Here is a 21,868-nt window from a genome sequence, read left to right on the forward strand (position 1 = left end):
CTTTACCTACTTGAGCACACAGTTATGGAACGCATTGCCGCGCAACTTAAAAACGATCAACGAACTTTCGCAAACTACTGAAGACTCATCTCTTTAACAAGGCATACCACAAGGATCAACCAATGTGAATATACACAACTCCTCTACATACACTCAGAACCGCTTTACAATATCTGCTTGTTATACTACTATCATATTTTATCATTATCATGTTGCCCAAGATCCTTCTGTAACACAAAATGTCTATTTTCTAATGTATTTCCACCATTCATGATGTATTGTAAGCCACATTGAGCCTGCAAAGAGGTGGGAAAATGTGGGATACAAATGCAATAAATAAATAAATAATATATTCCTAAGAGTGCACCATTCCAGGTCAAATTATGTACACAAAATTATAAAATACGTAGACAGCATTGCACGCAGAAAAAATGAACCTCCCCCCCACCCAGCCATTTCTATTTGAATGCAATGACTGTTCCCAATTCCTATTTTTAACCACAACAGCCCAGTAAACTAGTAACCCTTATTTCAGCAACAAAAGATATTTTTCTCATCCTCAAATGCCTAAATAGACTCCTGCATATATGATAATCTTCATTTAATACTAAGATCACACAACTTAATTTTAAATTTAGAACAACATATTTTTAAAAATACCTAACAAAAAAACCCAAAACAAAACACAAAAGAAAAAAAATTGATGAGAAACACAAACACAAGAAAACAAGACAGACTATGCAGCAGTGGTCTTAAGACAAAAAGCCTTGATGTAACATAGTAACATAGTAGATGACGGCAGAAAAAGACCTGCACGGTCCATCCAGTCTGCCCAACAAGATAAACTCATATGTGCTACTTTTTGTGTATACCTTGATTTGTACCTGTCCTCTTCAGGGCACAGACCGTACAAGTCTGCCCAGCACTATCCATTATTTCTATAGTGCTACTAGACGTACACAGCACTGTACTTATGTATTTATGACTGGCTCACACACTGACATGACGAGAGACATTAACAAAAAACCTGTAACACCTGCCTTCTTGACCCCTGATCGCATCCCCGGTCCCTACCTAGTAAAACTGCCAGGGTGGTCTAGTGGACCCCATCCCATTTCCCCTGATCCATCTCACAATATTGTCTGGTCACAAATGGCATCCCTGCTCCAATCACACCAGGTCAGGAGAGGCCTTGAGAGCCTCCAGTGAGAACCAGACCCTTCTCAACTCTCTCCCCCACCCCCTTCACCAAAGTTTGGAGGCAGGAACAAAGCTCCTTTCTCCAGCACTACCATCTTTGAAAATCGTGGCACCTCACTCACACTATAGGGGTCAGTCTGCCAAATAAGAAAGCACTTCCTTTTGAGAAGCATTACATCCCAATGCAATGTAAGTGGCTAGGAACTGCTCTTTTGGAAGGCAGCAATGCAGAGGCAGGCAGGCATTGTTCCGGTCTCCCAATATTTAAAGGTTGGAGGAGTCCAAGTGTCCACTTGGGCCACAAAGGATCTTTGGTGATGTAAGGATGTGACACAGATCAACCTTTGCTCCCACGCTGTTTATCTTTACGCCACTTGGAAATTATGAAGCCTGCTTTTCTTGGATGCACATGCACACTTGTGTGGAGCCAATGAAGCCTCTCAAAACCTCTTCATGTCCTCCCTTCTGAAATGTACCCCCCATTTACTAAGCCGCGCAGCAATGCCGACACAGCCCATTCACAGTGAATGGGCTGCGTTGGCATTAGTGCAGCTTAGTAAACAGGGGTGTTAGTGTTGATAGATTATTAAATATATAAACGGGGGGGGGGGGGGGGGGGGGGGCAGGACACAGCCACAACAATCTCAAGCCTTCTTTCTCTTTAGAAAACAGGTTCAGAAGTATGTTATGTTCAGTCTAAAGTATTTATCAGCATATTTTGTTTTCTCTAAATAAGAGGACAGAAAAATTAAAAGAATGTGTCAAGAATATTCTGTCTACTAAAATTATTGGCTGTTAATGCCATGAATGTCAACATTTTTATGGTTTATCATTTTTATTCAAAATCGGTATCCTGTACATGTATCACTACACAGCATTGTCTCTTGCGGTCACAATAGCAATTCCTTATTTTTACAGGTAATGTAATTTTACTAGAATCTACAGAAACAAAGTAATTTTATTATAACCTTCCCTCCCTTCCCAACAAACCCCCCCAACCTTGAATGTCAACATTTTGTTATAACCTAGATATGGAATATGTTTGCAATATTTGATCCTGTGCTACTGGATAAGACATACAAAATAGAAAAAGATACCTCTAACAAAGGCATTTGTGAACTGATGATTGGGTCTAGACGACGATCAGGCCCATACTGAATTGAGGTTTTCTCTTCTTTTGTGTTATTAAGTCGAGGGCCTTGGATTTCTAAATCTTGTCGCCCTCGTACAGACATCCCATTAGAAGAACATTTCCCTGAAATAAAAAATTACAGACAACCTGATAAATTTAATTAGACAAAATTCTGCAAACAACTAGTGTAGTATTGTTTCTTACCTGTAACAGATGTTTTCCTCAGACAGCAAGATTGATCAGACACATATGTGGATGGCATCATCCAACAGCACCAGAACTGAAATGCTCTCTCAGAGCTCAAAACCAGTGTAAAGTTCTGAAAATGCCCAAGCCCTTTCCACAAGCAGTGGTCTCCTTAATCAGTTCCATAGCTCAATAAGGAAAGCAAGCTCTTGGGCAGCGGGAGGGATTTGGGGCCGATCAATCCTGTCATCTATGGAAAATACCTGCAATAGGGTGAGAAAAATAGTTTTTCCATAGAAAAACAGGATTTAATTAGGCAAACAAGTGATTGACTCTTAAGCTCAGAGTTGCTCATTTAACTATAATTTGTTCATTGTCCAGAAGACTGGTCAAAAAGATGTCTTTATAAAATTGGCAAATTTTATAAGTTAACCACCACAGCTTGAATGAAAGTACCATCTCTGATTTCACTTTAGATGAAAACACTGAAGTAGACACTAGAGTAGCAGAATAATAAGTAAATGAATCAACAGAAACACTTATGAAAATAAAAAAAACAAACATATAGCCATGTTTTGCCCTTAGGCTAAATTAGAGGTACACACCGTACTGTCTCTAATAATCCCCCCTCCCCCCGTTTCAGGGCCGGAAATCCTCGTGACTCTGGGTAAGTCACTTAGCTCTCCATTGCCCCAAGTATTATTATTTGTTACTTTTGTATCCCACATTTTCCCACCTTTTTGCAGGCTCAATGTGGCTTACATAGTACCGTTACCGGCATTAACCGAATCCGGTCTGAAACAAATAAGGTGTGAACAATACAAGGTGATATTGTAATAAAGTGAGGCACATGTAAGGTAGGTAAAGTTGGGGGGGAAATTAGAGAGGGGGAGGAAGAGTCTGGTAGTGTCCATTACAGTCTTTAGTTACAATTGTGTCCCAGGTATCCAGTATAAGTACCTGTATATACAATGTAAAGCATTTTGAATATAGTTGCGAAAACCACAGAAATGCGGTATATCAAGTCTTATTCCCTTCCCTCCTTTCCCTTTGAGTCTAACATCCACATTTTTATTCCCCAATAAATTGCCCATTCCCAGCCATAACCTTGAGAAGAAGTAAGAAATGTTCAGTCATTGTGGGAGGGTGGAGAAACATTTTAATGCGCGATAACGCTAGAGACACCCATAGGAATATATGAGTATCTCTATCAGTGTGTGCTAAAAATGCTAGTGCACCTTAGTAAATAGGACCCAATGAGAGCTAAACTTGAGGGTTTAGAAGATAAAGCAGGATCCTAAAAATCCTCTGGTTAATAAATTTTCCTCATATCCCTTTGAGATCAGCTAGAGAGACTTTTGTCAACTATATGACTAATATTTTGAAGATACCCATCTGAAACACTTCCACCGATTGTGAAGATTTTTTAAAATCTTCCCGTGGTTAAGAAAAATCCAACCAGTAGACTGACTGAATATATTCCACCTTCTGGTAGCGATCTCAGCTACTCTAGTGGTTACCTTGGCTTAAAAATTTTTTTTTTTAAACATAAAGAAGATTAGTACCTGAATTGTGTCAGGATGTTTCTGGACGTTACCAAAGAGACTCAGAGAAGGTGTAGGGAGTTTTTGCTTTTATATCCTGGAGTATTACAGTTAGTTCTTTTTTTCACTAAAATTCCCATGTAAATATATTGTGAAATAAAGTCCACTAAGTATATATTTTTTCAGCCTATAGAATTTTCATCTTTCTTGTTTCCTAACTACTAATTAACCCGTTCAGTACCCATGTCTGTAAGTAATTCAGCTATCCCTTATCTGTTCTGTTGGTCTGTCTTGATTAGATTGTAAGCTCTGTCGAGCAGGGGCGGTCTCTTACATATTTAGGGCCCTGTTTATTAAGCTCCGCTAAGGGCGTGCTAGCATTTTTAGCGTCCGCTAATGATTAGCACATGATAAACAGTAAGTTGCACCTTAGTAAAGTGGGCCCTTAGTGTACAGCGCTGCATACATCTAGTAGCATTACAGAAATGTAGTTGTTGTCTGCTAACCGCTCTATATCAGAGGCTTCATTACCTCCTATTGTTCCTGGGAATGGGGTTCCTTTCTGTTAGTTCTCAGTCAGTCTATTTCTTGGGAGATAGATATGATTCTTGTTATTCTAATAATAATATTAACATATTGACTTCTTCCAAATAGTGGACTTGAGAGCATTGATATTGATATATATAGATAGATAGATATATAGATATACATAGTAACATAGTAGATGACGGCAGAAAAAGACCTGTACGGTCCATCCAGTCTGCCCAACAAGATAAACACATATGTGCTACTTTTTGTGTATACCTTGTTTCGTACTTGTCCTCTTCAGGGCACAGACCGTATAAGTCTGCCCAGCACTATCCCGGCCTCCCAAACATCAGCCCCACCACTGGCTCTGGCACAGACCGTATAAGTCTGCCCAGCACTATCCCCGCCTCCCAACCACCAGCCCCGCCTCCCACCACCGGCTCTACCCACATACACACACATACTGATATTTTACAGAAAAATATATATACACATATACACACACACATACCGGTATTTTAGGGGGAAAAAAGCTAATTGTAATACTCCATATATACTTTTTCTTTATTTTATTTTCACGTCCATGCACTTTTCTGTACAAATGGATTGCTTCGTTGATTTTCTGTTTTGAGAAGATTTCTTTAAAAAAAAAAAGCACTGTATTTTAAGAGGCCAAACATGTCCAACAGAGGTTCTGATTTCTTTTGTAGAAGGTAAAATTATGTATCATACCTGATAATTTTCTTTCCATTAATCATAGCTGATCAATCAATAGACTGGTGGGTTGTGTCCATCTACCAGCAGGTGGAGATAGAGAGCAATCATTTTGCCTCCCTATATGTGGTCATGTGCTGCCGGAAACTCCTCAGTATGTCGATATCCAAGCTCCATCCGCAGGACTCAGCACTTAGAGAATTACACCCACAAAGGGACACTCTGCCCAGCTCACCACCGCCGAAACGGGGGAGGGGAATTAACCCAGCTCATCCCCACACAAGTGGGGGAGGGGAATCTGTCCAGCTCATCCCCGCGGAGCGGGGGAGGGACACCACACCCGCCGATGCGGGGGGATCTGGCTTATCCTGCAACCGCAACCGCGGGAGGAGCTGACTGACCCTAACACCGCCGAAGCGGGAGGGGTACAAAGCTGCCCTACTGCCGCACGAAGCGGGAGGGAGCGCCGGCAGAATTTAAGTCTCAATCCAGCCCCGTAAAACGGAGGGGAGAGGAATGCAGCAGCTCACTGTAACACAAATTCGTCTCAACTCTTGAAGAATCCATTGAAAAACTTGAACACGAAGTCCTCCTGAACAGGAACTGAAGACTAAACTTGAACCTGAAATGCAACCAGAATATAACCAATACAGATATCTGGGAGGGACTATGGATTGATCAGCTATGATTAATGGCAAGAAAATTATCAGGTATGATACATAATTTTACCTTCCATATCATCATGCTGATCAATCCATAGACTGGTGGGATGTACCGAAGCAGTACTCACCCAGGGCGGGACATTGAAATCCCTGACCGCAACACTGAAGCTCCAAACCGGGCCTCCGCCCGAGCAGCCACAGTCAAGCGGTAATGCCTGGAGAAGGTATGGGCCGAAGCCCAAGTTGCCGCCTTGCAAATCTCTTCCAAGGAGACGGACCCGGCCTCTGCCATAGAGGCCGCCTGAGCTCTAGTGGAGTGAGCCTTCAGCTGGATAGGCGGCACCTTCCCCGCGGCCACATAAGCCGCTGCAATGGCTTCCTTGACCCATCTTGCCACTGTAGGCTTAGCAGCCTGCAGACCCTTACGAGGACCTGCAAACAGGACAAACAGATGATCCGATTTCCGGAAATCATTGGTCACTTCCAAGTATCTGATGATGACACGTCTCACATCCAGATATTTGAGAGCAGAGTATTCCTCTGGGTAGTCCTCCCTACGAAAGGAAGGGAGACACAGCTGCTGATTCACATGGAAGCGAGAAACAATCTTGGGCAGGAAGGAAGGCACTGTGCGAATAGTCACTCCTGCCTCAGTGAACTGCAGAAAAGGCTCTCGACATGAGAGTGCCTGGAGCTCGGAAACTCTTCTGGCTGAAGTGATAGCCACCAAAAAGACTGCTTTCAACGTCAGGTCTTTCAGAGATGCCCTCGACAAGGGTTCAAAAGGCGGCTTCTGCAATGCTCTTAGCACCAGGTTGAGATTCCACGCAGGCACCACTGAGTGCAGAGGAGGGCGCAGGAGATTAACTCCCTTGAGAAAGCGCACCACATCTGGCTGCGAAGCCAGGGAATCACCCTTCAGGCGGCCCCTGAAGCAAGCCAGAGCCGCTACCTGGACTTTAAGGGAACTGAGCGACAGGCCTTTCTCCAGACCTTCTTGCAGGAACGCCAGCACTGAAGAAATTGGAGCAGTGAAGGGAGAAAGTGAGCCTGCTTCACACCACGCTGCAAAGATACGCCAAACCCTGGCGTAAGCAGTAGAAGTAGAGCGCTTCCTCGCTCTCAGCATAGTGGCGATGACCTTGTCTGAGAAGCCCTTCTTTATCAGACGCTGCCGCTCAATAGCCAGGCCGTAAGACCAAAGGGGGAGGGATCCTCCATCACCACGGGACCCTGATGTAACAGGCCCTGCTCCACTGGCAGCCGAGGGGATCGTCGACTGATAGCCTGATCAAGTCCGCATACCAGGGACGTCTGGGCCAATCCGGACCCACCAGGATTATCCGGCCCGGATGCTTTGCCACCCGTTCTAGCACCCTGCCCAACATGGGCCAGGGCGGGAACACATAGAGAAGCTCTTGTGTCGGCCACTGTTGGAGAAGAGCATCTACTCCCAGGGATCGAGGGTCCCGTCCTCTGCTGAAAAAGCGCGGCACTTGGCAATTGGCCGATGACGCCATCAGATCTAGGCTCAGCTGGCCCCAGCGCTTCGTGATGTCCAAGAACGCCTGAGCAGATAGCTGCCACTCTCCGGGCTCCAAGGTATGGCGACTGAGAAAGTCCGCCTTGACATTCATGACTCCGGCAATGTGGGCCGCTGACAGCTGTTCCAGGTTCGCTTCCGCCCACTGGCATAGATTCATGGCCTCCTTGGCTAGAGGGGCGCTCTTGGTACCTCCCTGGCGGTTGACATAGGCCACAGCCGTGGCATTGTCCGACAGGACCTGTACTGGCTTCAACGCCAGTACCGGGATAAACTCCCAAAGCGCCAACCGAATGGCTCCGAGTTCCAGGATAGACCACTTTGCCTCTGCAGGAGACCAGAGCCCCTGCGCTGTCCTTCCCAAGCAGTGGGCTCCCCAGCCCGACAAAGAGGCGTCCGTCGTGACGACAATCCATTCCGGGGTCACCAGAGGCATTCCCGCAGACAACTTGTCTGTCTGCATCCACCAGCTCAGCGCTTTGCGCACTGCTGGGTCCAAGGGAAGGCGCACAGCATAATCCTCCGACATCGGAGTCCAGCGCTGCAGCAGAGAGTGTTGTAGTGGTCTCATATGAGCCCTGGCCCAGGGCACTACTTCCATCGTGGCCGTCATAGAGCCCAACAGCTGCACATAGTCCCAAGCCCGAAGAGGAGAGGCTACTAGGAACTGGTCCACCTGAGCCTGAAGTTTGACAATCCGATTGTCTGGCAGGAACACTCTGCCCACTTGGGTGTCGAATCGAACTCCCAGATACTCCAGGGACTGAGTCGGGCGCAGCTGGCTCTTCTCCCAGTTGATGATCCATCCCAGGGAGCTCAAAAGAGCAACTACCCGGTCCACAGCTTTGCCACACTCTGCATAAGAGGGGGCTCGGATCAACCAGTCGTCCAGATAAGGATGGACTTGTACTCCTTCCTTTCGCAGGAAGGCCGCGATGACCACCATTACTTTGGAGAAGGTCCGCGGAGCAGTAGCCAACCCGAAAGGGAGGGCTCTGAACTGGAAGTGTCGTCCCAGGACTGCAAAACGCAGAAAGCGTTGATGAGGAGGCCAGATGGGAATATGCAGGTACGCTTCCTTGATGTCCAAGGAAGCCAAGAACTCTCCTGCCTTCACTGCCGCTATAACAGAGCGGAGAGTCTCCATGCGAAAGTGCCGCACTTTCAAGGCCCGATTGATCCCTTTGAGGTCGAGGATAGGCCGGACAGAACCTCCTTTGTTTGGGACCACAAAGTAAATGGAGTAACGTCCCTTGCCAATCTGATTTTCTGGCACCGGAACGACCGCACCCAGGCGGATCAGGTTGTCCAAGGTCTGCTGCACTGCCACAGCTTTGACCGGAGACTTGCAGGGAGAGAGTACAAACCCGTCTCTTAAGGGTCGGCAGAACTCTAACTTGTAGCCGTCTCTGATGACTTCCAGCACCCAAGCGTCTGCAGTTACTTTGGTCCACTCGCCCAGAAACGAGGACAGGCGTCCTCCAATCTGCACTGGGCCATGGACCAAGACCCCGTCATTGGGTACGAGACCCTGGGGGAGGACCGGAGGGTGTACCTCCGGGACGGCGGTCTCTGCGAAAGGAATGCTGCTTGGGGGAGAAGTTCCTTTTGAAGGAAGAGGGGGCAGAGGAGCCCGACTTGCCCGGGCGGTACCGACGGGCTTCTTGAAACCGTCCTCTGGAGATACCGGGGCGAGCACTGGCCCGAGCCCTGACCTCTGGTAACCTCTTGCCCTTAGACGTGCCGAGATCGGTCACGATTTTGTCCAGCTCGACCCCAAAGAGCAGCTTGCCTTTAAAAGGCAACTTAGCCAGGCGGGACTTAAGAGGCGTGGTCCGCAGACCAATGTTTCAGCCAAAGCCAGCGCCGCGCAGAGACTGTCTGAGCCATGCCTTTAGCCGAGGCTCTCAAGACATCATACAGTAAGTCTGCCAAATAAGCCAAGCCCGATTCCAGGGCCAGCCAGTCAGCCCTCAAGGAAGGATCCGAGGGGGAAGCCAGCTGCACCAACGTCAGGCACGCCCTAGCCACATAGGAGCCGCAAACTGAGGCCTGCAAACTTAAAGCAGCCGCCTCGAAGGACGACCTTAAAGCCGCTTCCAATCTTCTGTCTTGGGTGTCCTTTAGTGCCGTGCCACCTTCCACCGGCAACGCCGTTTTCTTAGTCACCGCAGTGATTAAAGAATCCACGGTAGGCCAAACAAAGGCCTCACGCTCACTTTCAGGCAAAGGATAGAGGCGGGACATAGCCCTAGCCACTTTGAGGCTCGCTTCCGGGACATCCCATTGAGCCGAAATTAAGGTGTGCATGGCATAATGCACGTGGAAGGTTCTAGGCGGGCGCTTCGTCCCCAGCATAATGGCGGAACCAACAGGGGCTGAGGGAGAGACGTCCTCCGGAGAGGAAATCTTCAAAATGCTCATGGCCTGCAATAACAGGTTGGGCAAATCCTCTGAGCGAAAGATCCGTGCTGCAGAGGGGTCATCCGCTCCATCCGAGCGGGAATCCGTCTCCTCCAAGGAATCCCCAAAGGACCGTTGGGAGAACTCAGATACGCTGCCCTCATCTACATCAGAGGAAACAGCGTCCTCTAAGGCCTGGGCATCCACCCGAGGGCGTTTACTTCCGGGGGCCTCAACCCCTTTATCTGACAAGGGAGAAGGGGCAGCGTTTTGCATAAGAAAGGCCTGATGCAGCAGCAAAATAAACTCGGGGGAGAAACCCCCCAGACTGTGCACTTCAGCAGCTTGGGCCACAGCCCTAGACGCACCCTCAACCGGCGCTCGCAAGAGCGGGGGAGAACCATGCTGCGCATCCAAGATGGCGTCCGGCGCGACACTCCGCGAAGGAGCCGCGCGGGAAGAACGGCGCTTAACTTTAGCCACTTTTTTGCCGTCGCCCAAATCAAGGGCGGCCATGGCATGAACGTCTCCCAGCTCAAGGGCGGCCCAAGAAGAAGCCGTCCGAGCAGAGTGGCCGACCAAGATGGCGGAGGCGAGCAGCGGGGGATGGGCGTTTATGGCGGGAAAAACCGCCGCGCCAAAGGAAGACCCGGGACACTGACCGGCCTCCAAACTGACACCCAACAAGGGCAAATCAGATTTTAAAACCCCCGCATCCCCGCTAGAAGCGCACACACGGTCCGGGGAGTGATTCTTCGCGCCCTCGCCCTCCGACGCCATAGGCCACGTGGAGATCAATCGGGGAACCCCCTGCCCGCTATAAAAAGGTAAAAATTACCTGCTTCTCGCTCTGAGCTGTAACAACCTGGTGTCCCAGTGAGTAGCTGCAATAAACGTTTAAATAAACGTCGAAATAAACGCCCTTAAAGACGTTCAAAATTTTTTTTTTTTTTTTAACGGAGCCAGCGGGAGGGGGGAGAAAAGGAGGGACCTGGCGCCACTAGGTTTGCACTTGCTCAAAAAGAGCCCTCAACCCCAGGCACTCAACAAAACCTAAAAATTAGGCTTGGAGGCCTAGCCAGAGCTGCTGCTGTGTGTGACCACCACCTGCTGAGATAGAGAACATACTTGGATATCGACATACTGAGGAGTTTCCGGCAGCATATGACCACATATAGGGAGGCAAAAGGATTGCTCTCTATCTCCACCTGCTGGTAGATGGACACAACCCACCAATCTATGGATTGATCAGCATGATGATATGGAAGAGGACCTTTCTAAACATGTGCATAAGTACATAAGTATTGCCATACTGGGAAAGACCAAAGGTTCATCAAGCCCAGCATCCTGTGTCCAACAGTGGCCAATCCAGGTCACAGATACCCGGCAAGATCCCAAAAATGTACAAAACATTTTATATTGCTTATCCTAGAAATAGTGGATTTTCCCCAAGTCCATTTAATAACTGTCTATGGACTTTTCCTTTAGGAAGCCGTCCAAACCTTTTTTAAACTCCGCTAAGTTAACAGCCTTTACCACATTCTCTGGCAACGAATTCCAGAGTTTAATTACACGTTGAGGGAAGAAAAATTTTCTCCGATTCGTTTTAAATTTACTATATTGTAGCTTCATCGCATGCCCACTAGTCCAAGCATTTTTGGAAAGCGTGAACAGACGCTTCACATCTATCTGTTCAACTCCACTCATTATTTTATAGACCTCTATCATACCTCCCCTCAGCCACCTTTTCTCAAAGCTGAAGAGCCCTAGCCGCTTTAGCCTTTCCTCATAGGGAAGTCGTCTCATCCCCTTTATCATTTTCGTCGCCCTTCTCTGCACCTTTTCTAATTCCACTATATCTTCTTTGAGATGTGCTGAATGAGTTGCAGATTTCTTTATATAGGGAGATTTATTAGAAGAAAAAGGGTTAGATAGAATTCCCACTGGATACTGCCCCCTCCCCCCACCTCAGGAGATTCTGGTGAGATGATGTAAAGATCTCGGTAATTTTCTAATCCACACTGAGAAATTTTTAAACATGATGAAGAGGGAGGTAGAGAAAGATCTTCTTATGGCTCAGAGTCTGAAGTAGAGGGAGCACCTTGCATAAACGGGGGCCTCTCTGCATAGGGGTAACAACTGTGGACTGAAATGCCTATGCTGTACCTTTTTCCTAATACTGACCTTATGGAAAATCTTTTATAGTATTCTTTGACAAAGTTGTTAGATATTTTTTGTTGAAATGAATGGGGCTGCTCTGGTATAGTCAGTGAAGCTGATGGAGAGGGCTTGTCAACTACCGTGACCAGAACAGGAGTAGACTCCAGCAGACACGGGATTTAAGATTACTGCACAGGAGACGTAAACTTGTAACGTCTGCACTTTGACTAAACAAGATGACACCAGTCTTGGACAGATCTCAGTACAACAAAATTTGTACTGCAAGAGAGGTGTCTCTAAGAAGATTTTGTAGCACATGTGCTGTGAGTACAGCACCGAGGCCAGTGCCATGGTCTTGTCAAAACCTTTCAGATGGCACAGATAGAGCAGAGTACGCCTATGCTGGTTTTCACGTAACAGTTGCACCCAGAAGTCATCTGCATTGAAGTGTCTATGCTTTTCCAGTGCTTTAGAGGGTGGTTTTGACATTCTCAAACTCTGGTATATGTGTGAGGAACACTGTGCTCTAGACCTGCAATTCTTAGATGAGGCTCGGGCAATTTTGGATAATCCCTGCTGCCACTGCATTGCAGCTGGCCTTTTAAAGCCACTGCTATACAGATATAAACTATAACAAGGGAACAATTATGTTGACTATTCCACCAAATTTGTAACACAAAACCTTATAAAGAATTGATGGACAACGAGCTAAAACAGTTTTAATTTATGATATAGACTTTTGGAAGAACATGAATACAACTGGAGTGGACAAGTATGGATTCTAAAAAATTATGGAGTAAAATATTAATAAAGAGTGGAGGAGGAGTGGCCTAGTGGTTAGGGTGGTGGACTCTGGTCCTGGGGAACTGAGGAACTGAGTTCGATTCCCACTTCAGGCACAGGCAGCTCCTTGTGACTCTGGGCAAGTCACTTAACCCTCTATTGCCCCATGTAAGCCGCATTGAGCCTGCCATGAGTGGGAAAGCGCGGGGTACAAATGTAACAAAAATAAAATAAAATTTTGTTAAAATTATATCTATTCTTATAAGGTTTTGTGCTTTTAAAGCCACTGTCCATTGAGAGAGAGGCATAATCTGCACAAGATGAAACTAGAGCGTACAGTCAGTCTACTTATTCAGAGGATTTTCTCTTTTGCTTTCTGCTCCAGTAGGAGCCTTCTCTGCCTTGTAATGATTGCAGATACTATGACAACAGTACTTTCAAACTTGTGGAGGCATCATTCTACAGTGCTTACACACAGCCTGGTTATAGTCAATGTTCAGACAAATGAAGCATGTAGAAAGCTGGAAGGGCGGAATTTTTTTGTACAGTACCAGAGTTTTGAGTATTTGTATTTCAGTGTTTTGCTCACACAGTGACAAGAGCAAACAACAAGAGAGCACTCTGCATTTGTCTGGAGGCTGACAATTTTGATTTTGGTGCCAAACCCAGTCTGAAATCCACATTCGGCCTCATCTCAGTATTGGTCAAAAATGCCAGTGCATTTTCAGCTGAAAAACGTCTGTCCCATGGCTCCCCAACCCCTACCTCCCCCCCCCTCCCCCAACATAAGAAGTCCCCTGGGTCCACCTTACCACTCTGGTGGTCTAGTGGTGAGTTGGGGCAGGTGCAATCTGCAGTTGCTCCTGCCTGTGCCGGCTGCAACCTAAAAATAGCTGCTGCTGCAACTGCCACCGGAAGTCATGGCAGCCATTTTGACTGCAGACATGGGATGGGCAGGAGAGACCAGGAATCATACTAACTTGCCACTAGACCACCAGGGCAGTAAGGTAGCCCCAGGGGTGGGGCCAGTGGTGTTCCTAAGTCAGCTGCCACTCAGGGCTGATTGCCGCTGCACACCCCACTCCCACCACACATTGCTCTTACCTCCCGGGGGTGCCGGAATAGGAACATCAGAGGGAGCAGGGAACCGGTGTAACAGACAGCCGTGAGGCTCCTCCCTGCACCCTTTCGCAGCGTGCACCCGGGGCAGACCGCCTCCACTGCCCTGCCCTTGTACGCCACTGGGTGGGACTACTTATGTTCAGGGGAAGTGAGGGGGGAGCTCTTGTGGTTGGGGGGGAGGGGCAGAGGTGGCAGAGGAAGGAGGGGTAGGGGCAGCAGTAGAGCATAGAAGGAAGGAGGGAGGGAAAGACTGAATATATTCAAAAGTTAGGGAATATTCAAAAGTTAGGGAAGAAGAGGGAGGTGCTGTTGCTGGGAGATTTCAATCTGCCGGATGTAGATTGGAAGGTTCCGTCGGCGGAATCAGAGAGAAGTAGACAGATCGTGCATGCTTTCCAAAGTGTTTTGCTCAGACAAATGGTGACAGAACCCACGAGGGAGGGAGCGACGCTGGATCTGGTGCTCACAAATGGGGATAGTGTGTCAAATGTCCGAGTGGGTGCCCACCTGGGCAGCAGTGACCAAACGGTTTGGTTTGATATGACTGCTGTAGTGGAGGGCAGCCACTCAAAACTCAAAGTCCTGGATTTCAAGCGTGCTGACTTTACTAAAATGGGGGAATACTTGAGGAAGGAGCTGATGGGCTGGGAGGAAGTACAAGAAGTGGAAGGACAGTGGTCCAGGCTGAAAGAAGCTATAAATAGGGCCACAAACCTTTATGTAAGGAAAGTAAATAAAAGCAGGAGAAAAAGGAAACCGATATGGTTCTCCAAGCAAGTGGCTGAGAAAATAAAGGCTAAAGAGTTGGCGTTCCAGAAATACACAAAAACTCAAGAATAGGAACACGGGAAGGAATACCGGAGGAAACTGAAAGAAGCCAAGAGAGAGATATGTCTGGCGAAAGCGCAAGCGGAAGAACAAATGGCTAGAAATGTAAGGAGGGGTGACAAAAATTTCTTCAGGTATATTAGTGAAAGGAGAATGGCTAAAAAGGGAATTGTGAGACTAAAAGATACTGCGAACCGCTATGTAGATAGTGATGAAGAAAAAGCAAATTTGCTAAATAGATACTTTTGTTCTGTTTTCACAGAAGAAAATCCTGGAGCAGGACCGCGATGGACTGGAAAAAGTACAAATGAAAATGGAGTGGATACAGCATCATTTACAGAAGAGAGTGTGTTTGAACAACTTGTAAAGCTAAAGGTGGACAAAGCCATGGGACCAGACGGGATCCACCCCAGGATATTAAGGGAACTCAGAGAGGTTCTGGCGGGTCCTCTTAAAGATTTGTTTAATAAATCCTTGGAGACAGGAGAGGTTCCGAGGGATTGGAGAACGGCGGAAGTGGTCCCTCTTCACAAAAGTGGCGATAGGGAAGTAGCTGGAAACTACAGGCCGGTAAGCCTCACTTCGGTTATTGGAAAAGTAATGGAAGCGATGCTGAAGGAAAGGATAGTGAATTTCCTGGAAGCCAATCAGTTGCAAGATCCCAGACAACATGGCTTTACCAAAGGGAAATCGTGCCAAACAAATCTCATTGAGTTCTTTGATTGGGTGACAGGAGAATTGAATCTACTTAGATTTCAGCAAAGCTTTTGACACGGTTCCCCACAGAAGGCTTTTAAATAAACTGGATGGGCTGAAGATAGGACCCGAAGTGGTGAACTGGATTAGGAACTGGTTGACGGACAGACGCCAGAGGGTGGTGGTGAATGGAGTTAGCTCGGAGGAGGGAAAGGTGAGTAGTGGAGTGCCTCAAGGATCGGTGCTGGGGCCGATTCTGTTCAATATATTTGTGAGTGACCTTGCCGAAGGGTTAGAAGGTAAAGTTTGCCTATTTGCGGATGATACTAAGATCTGTAACAGAGTGGACACCCTGGAGGGAGTGGAAAACATGAAAAAGGATCTGAAGAAGCTAGAAGAATGGTCTAAGGTTTGGCAATTAAAATTCAATGCCAAGAAATGCAAAGTGATGCACTTATGGGAGACATATGTGTTAGGCGGCGAGAGTCTGATAGGTATGGACGGGGAGAGGGATCTTGGGGTGATAGTATCTGAGGATTTGAAGGCGACGAAACAGTGTGACAAGGCGGTGGCTGTATCTAGAAGGTTGTTGGGCTGTATAGAGAGAGGTGTGACCAGCAGAAGAAAGGGAGTGTTGATGCCCCTGTATAAGTTGTTGGTGAGGCCCCCTCTGGAGTATTGTGTTCAGTTTTGGAGGCCGTATCTTGCTAAGGATGTAAAAAGAATCAAAGCAGTGCAAAGAAAAGCTACGAGAATGGTATGGAATTTGCGTTACAAGACGTATGAGGAGAGACTTGCTGACCTGAACATGTATACCCTGGAGGAAAGGAGAAACAGGGGTGATATGATACAGACGTTCAAATATTTGAAAGGTATTAATCCGCAAACGAACCTTTTCCGGAGATACGAAGGCGGTAGAACGAGAGGACATGAAATGAGACTGAAGGGGGCAGACTCAAGAAAAATGTCAGGAAGTATTTCTTCACGGGGAGAGTGGTGGATGCTTGGAATGCCCTCCCCCGGGAGGTGGTGATGAAAACGGTAACGGAATTCAAACATGCGTGGGATAAACATAAAGGAATCCTGTTCAGAAAGAATGGATCCTCAGGAGCTTAACCGAGATTGGATAGCAGAGCCGGTAGTGGGAGGCGGGGCTGGAGGTTGGGAGGCGGGGATAGTGCTGGGCAGACTTATACGGTCTGTGCCAGAGCCGGTGGTGGGAGGCAGGGATAGTGCTGGGCAGACTTATACGGTCTGTGCCAGAGCCGGTGGTGGGAGGCAGTGATAGTGCTGGGCAGACTTATACGGTCTGTGCCAAAACCGGTGGTTGGGAGGCGGGGCTGGTGGTTGGGAGGCGGGGATAGTGCTGGGCAGACTTATACGGTCTGTGCCCTGAAGAGCACAGGTACAAATCAAAGTAGGGTATACACAAAAAGTAGCACACATGAGTTGTCTTGTTGGGCAGACTGGATGGACCGTGCAGGTCTTTTTTCTGCCGTCATCTACTATGTTACTATGACTAGGGGCTGCTCTCATCAGAGGGTTGGAATGGACTGGCTTTGGTTGAAGCCCAGCAGCAAATTCTGCCCACAGATTCAGTTTCAGGCAAAACTAAAAAAAAACCAAACCAAAACAAAAACAACCCACAGTTTTGGTCGCCCTCTACTTTTGTCTCTGTTCAGCAAAGTGGGAAAAAAACAAAACAGGCTGATGAGATTGCTGTGTGTGGGAAGTGCCGTGCTTGCTTAGAACTTTACAATTAGCTCTGATGTTTCGGAGAGTTGTTCCAGTCTAGTGATGAGTGATTACTTCACCTTCTTGTGGTGCCTGCTTCACAATCTTGCTATACAATTGGATTACCTAAACTGCCACATTTAAATTTGTGACATATTACATTAAAAAAATATATTGTAAGTTTAAAAATTGTAATAAATCCTTTGTAAGTCACACATAATACCACCTTGCAGGACTATAGCATGGAGCAAATTTGTATTACCTAGCTTTGCATACCTATGTTAGATATTACTGCACAAATAAAGTAAAACACTCATAACTTTCCAGTTACCTACGGTAAAAAAAAAAAAATATATATATATATATTAAATACTACAAAGCTACAGATTTTCTCTTTATTCTCCTGGTTAGTTATCAGTCCATTAGAAATATAGAATCATGACGGCAGATAAAAGGCCAAATGGCCCATCCAATCTGTCCTTTCTCAGTAACCACTATTCTTACCTGCTTGCAAACCAGTATTAGAACCAACACCATCTAGAGTGGTAGCATTCTGAACTGTGCCGAGATTGTACACAACTCCAAGAATATGCAGCTGTCCTGTCTGATGGGGAAAGAGCTTTAATCTTGCCTGTGGAAAAATGTTAAATCATCATTTTTTGTTATAAGAGACAGCTATTTTTAAATTCAGAAAAACAAAAAATAGTTCTACTTGTAATGGCCAAGATGTGTGCAAAAGTTAGGCACTCTTGAATCCATAAGTGGAAAAAAAACCTGACAAAACCTCTACAAAATTAAACACATCTTTCTGCAAATTTTAATGCATAACTACTATTTGTTTGCAGCTTTTGTTGTTGTTGTTGTTGCAGATTCAAAAAAGAAAACCCCGAATATGGGGAACCCTTTCAGTTAGCTCTAACATCTCTTATCTTTCCTGTAGCCATCTAAGGGTCTTTCTATTAGTACTTTTGGATTTTTTTCTCCACTCAAGTTCATTAGTCTCTTTGCATGCACTGCATGTTTGAGATCACTAGAGAAATTTTCAATAATATTCAAGTCTGACAACTGTGAAAATAATCCCAGTACTTGCACCTTTCTTGTCTATAGGTAATGCATGGTTAATTTTTAAGATATACTCAAGACCAGTGTTATGGAACATCCACCAACTTCTTCACTGATTGTGAGATGTTGGCTTCTAGGACATGTCGAATCCATTTTTCTTCCAGTTACACGATAGTACTAGTGCAACTGGCTGCCACACAACCACAAAGCAGTAACGTATCCATCCAATAAGGTGTGCTTTTTTTTTTTAACATTAAGTTTTTATTGAAGGTTTATAAAAAAACAAAATAATACAGACTTCAAAAGGTATCCTCCAACAGTCAAATGGTAAACATACTAGTATTGTCCAATAACAGATACTTATTCCAGTAAACCCTTCTTAACCCTATCTCCATCTGCTGCACATAACTCGGAGCACTCTGTGGTTTCTTCAGAGTAGTCAACTCCGCCTTAGTGTTCCCCCAGAACCCCGATAACCCTAAACTCCCCCCTCCCCCCTGGCCTTCTTAAGTGTCTCTCAGTAACACATCCAGATGTACCCACTCTTCCATGGTGGAGCTGTAACGCCCCAGTCTACGATCAGTTAAATTCTCCCAGTCTATGATCAATATCTCCAAGTCCCCCCAAAGTTTTATCTTCAGGCGCCAGCTGGCTAGTGTTCATCCTCTGCCTTGTTCCAGTGCGCAGCTATGACACACTTCGCCGCTGCTAAACATACTCTTTTGAAGCAGCATTGCCATTTCAGGCCTCTGCAGTTACCCATCCAAGTAAACACCATTTAGGATCTCAAGGAACCTGTGTATCAATGGAAGAGGACAAGCTTTGCGTTACTCCCCTCCAAAACCCCTGAAGCTCCCCACATGTCCAGCAGATATGAAAAATGGTACCTGTGTCCACGCCACACCTTCAACATAGATCTGAGGACCCAGGGAATATAGCTTTTACCCTATCTGGTGTATAATACCATCTACTCAATACTTTAAATGCATTCTCTTTAATCAAGACACAAATAGAAGCTTTTTTCACCTCCAAGCACACAGCCTGTCAGTCACACACAGTTCACACTCCAAATCTTTTTCCCACCCCCACATATAAGGAAACTTAAAGAAATCATTCCCTCGGATAAAACGGTATAAGTGAGTAATGGTCCCCCTAATCGTCCCAATGAGGCCCATAAATTTTCTAAATGTTCAGTTTCATCCGGATCAACCCTCAGCCACCCCTGACTGCAGATGTAGTGTTTTACTTGTAAATAGGAAAAGAAGTCTGTGAGGGGCAGTCCATGGGACTCCTGCAGTTCCTCAAAACAGCGCATTTCCCCAACATCCAAGAAATCTCGAAATGTAATAAGACCACATCAGGCCCTGTCAACAAATACCGCCCATCTCAGGCCTACTGAAATCTTGGCTCCTGAGCAATATACGCAAACGAAGAGGAAGCACAGGAGCCCTTCAGCTTAGCCCCAAAGGGAAAGTAAATGTGAGACAAAAGTGTTGGATGTCATCTGTTTATAGATCTGACTAGAAAAAGAAGTACAAAGGGCTGTTCCCAGGGAGTAATCCTTCAGATAATATTGTTCTAGGGAGGTCGTGGGCAACTACCCCCTCCCCAACCAGAAATAAGCTTTAATTTTTCAGTCCAGTAATAACACACTAAGTTGGGCATTCCCCGTCCCCCCCAGTTCCACCGGGCACCGGGCCCCACATCACCCTCTTAGCTAGCCTTGAGGGACGGCCTCCCCAAATAAATCTGGAAAAATCGGACTGACGCAGGAGTTCTATCCCCGGTACCACCAAGGGGAGAGTTTGGAACAGGAACAATAATCATGGTAACAAGTTCATTTTAACTGCTAAAACCTGACCCCACTATGAAAGCCACCTGTTCTTCCAAGTGTTCAGATCTTGGCGAAGCTGTTGAAATAAGGGGGTATAATTCAATGCATATAATTTAGACAGATCTCTGGATATCTGTATACCCAGGTAGCGGAAACTGATCTGCACCCTACGAAAGGCAAAAGATTGCAGCAGCCTTTCCTCGCCTTCTTCTGGGATGATAATGCCCATAAATTCTGATTTGTCATAATTTACTTTGAATCCCGACATTTTTCCAAAGCTGAATAATTCCAGTATTATTATAGGCAGGGTCAACTGGGGTGCTCTCACATAGAACAGTATATTGGCAGCAAACAAAACTATCTTGTGCTCTATACCCCATATCTGAACCCCTTTTATGTCAGGCAGGGATCAAACTCGTTGTGCCAAGGGTTCAACAGACAGTGCAAATAACAGAGGAGAAAGTGGGCATCCCTGTCTGGTCCCCCTTGTAATGGAGAGTACCCTCCATTGATCTAGATACGAGCCACAGGAGCTTCATACAGACACTGCAACCAACCAAGGAACTTGGGACCAAAACCCATATAGCGCAATACTTCCCCATAGATACTGCCACTTGACCCTATCGAACACCTTCTCAGCATCCGTAGTCAGAAGGCTGAGGTCTCCCCTTGCAACTATGCCCTCAAATTATATTTATAGTCCATCTAATATTACCCGCTACCTGGCGTCTAGGTACAAATCCAGATTGGTCAGTGTGGATCAGCTGTGGGAGTACTTTACTTAAACGATCTGCCATAATCATTGCCAGCATCTTTACATCAATACTGAGTAAAGAAATCATACGATAAGAGCCACATACTGTAGGATCTTTCCCCAGTTTTAGTATAACCGAGATCCCTGCCTCGCGCATGCTAGGTGGGAGTGAGAGGCCTTCGAAGCATGCATTATCTACCCATCTCAGGAGAGGACCTAACTCAGCAACAAAAAGCTTATAAAACTTTGCAGTATATCCATCCACTCCTGGTGCCTTTCCTCCTTTAAGGCCCTTAACCACCCGCAGAATCTCTGTAAGGACTATAGGGGCTTCTAGCCAGTCCTGATCAGCTGCAGTTAACCCCTTCAATCCATCCCTTGCAAGATACTCTTGAATCTGTGATGGCTGAACCCCTTCACCTCTTGTGTATAAATTAGTATAAAACTGAACAAACTGACCCTGAATCTCTCTGTCTCAATAGCATAGGATGTCTCTAGGCCCCTTAATTTTAGTGATGGTATGCATAACCTGACGTTTTCTAAGATGTCGAGCTAGCATTCTGCCTGTTTTATTACTGAATTCATAAAACCTTTGCTGAACCAATCTTCTATGGAATTCCATCTGATCCACCTGAAGCCGCTGTAACTCATTCCTACAAACTAGTAGATGTGGCAATGTCAGGATCTCTCTCCTCTTAGTGCAGTGTCTCTAGACGCACTAATTGCGTCCAAAGCTCTGTTCCCGCTTCCTTCTCGCTCCCCACTTAATAAGATGGCCACCTACCATCACCTTGAGAACAACCCAGAGAATGTCATCTGATACCTCACTCATGCCATTGAGTTTTATATAGCTTTTTATAACCCCACGCATGTCTGCACATACCTCCGCATCCCCCAGTACTGATTCACTTAATCTCCAGAAGGTATGACGCCGCTCACCCTTTAAGCCGAGTAACTGGGCCCAAACCGGGGAATGGTCAGAG

General features: G+C 46.2%; 1 protein-coding gene across 2 annotated transcripts in view; it reads right to left on the reverse strand.

Annotated features, from left to right (window-relative positions):
• Positions 1–21,868, reverse strand: part of TRAPPC8 (trafficking protein particle complex 8) — a 378,205-nt gene that overhangs the window by 99,752 nt on the left and 256,585 nt on the right. For both annotated transcript variants that reach the window (XM_030213866.1, XM_030213855.1), the window contains 2 exons: positions 17,740–17,866; positions 2,298–2,455 (listed from right to left, as the gene is read on the reverse strand). In XM_030213866.1, the coding sequence (XP_030069726.1) occupies positions 2,298–2,455; positions 17,740–17,866 (285 nt within the window). The remainder of the gene's footprint in view (positions 1–2,297; positions 2,456–17,739; positions 17,867–21,868) is intronic.

Source organism: Microcaecilia unicolor, chromosome 1 (genome assembly GCF_901765095.1).
Source record: "Microcaecilia unicolor chromosome 1, aMicUni1.1, whole genome shotgun sequence".
Taxonomy (NCBI): domain Eukaryota; kingdom Metazoa; phylum Chordata; class Amphibia; order Gymnophiona; family Siphonopidae; genus Microcaecilia; species Microcaecilia unicolor.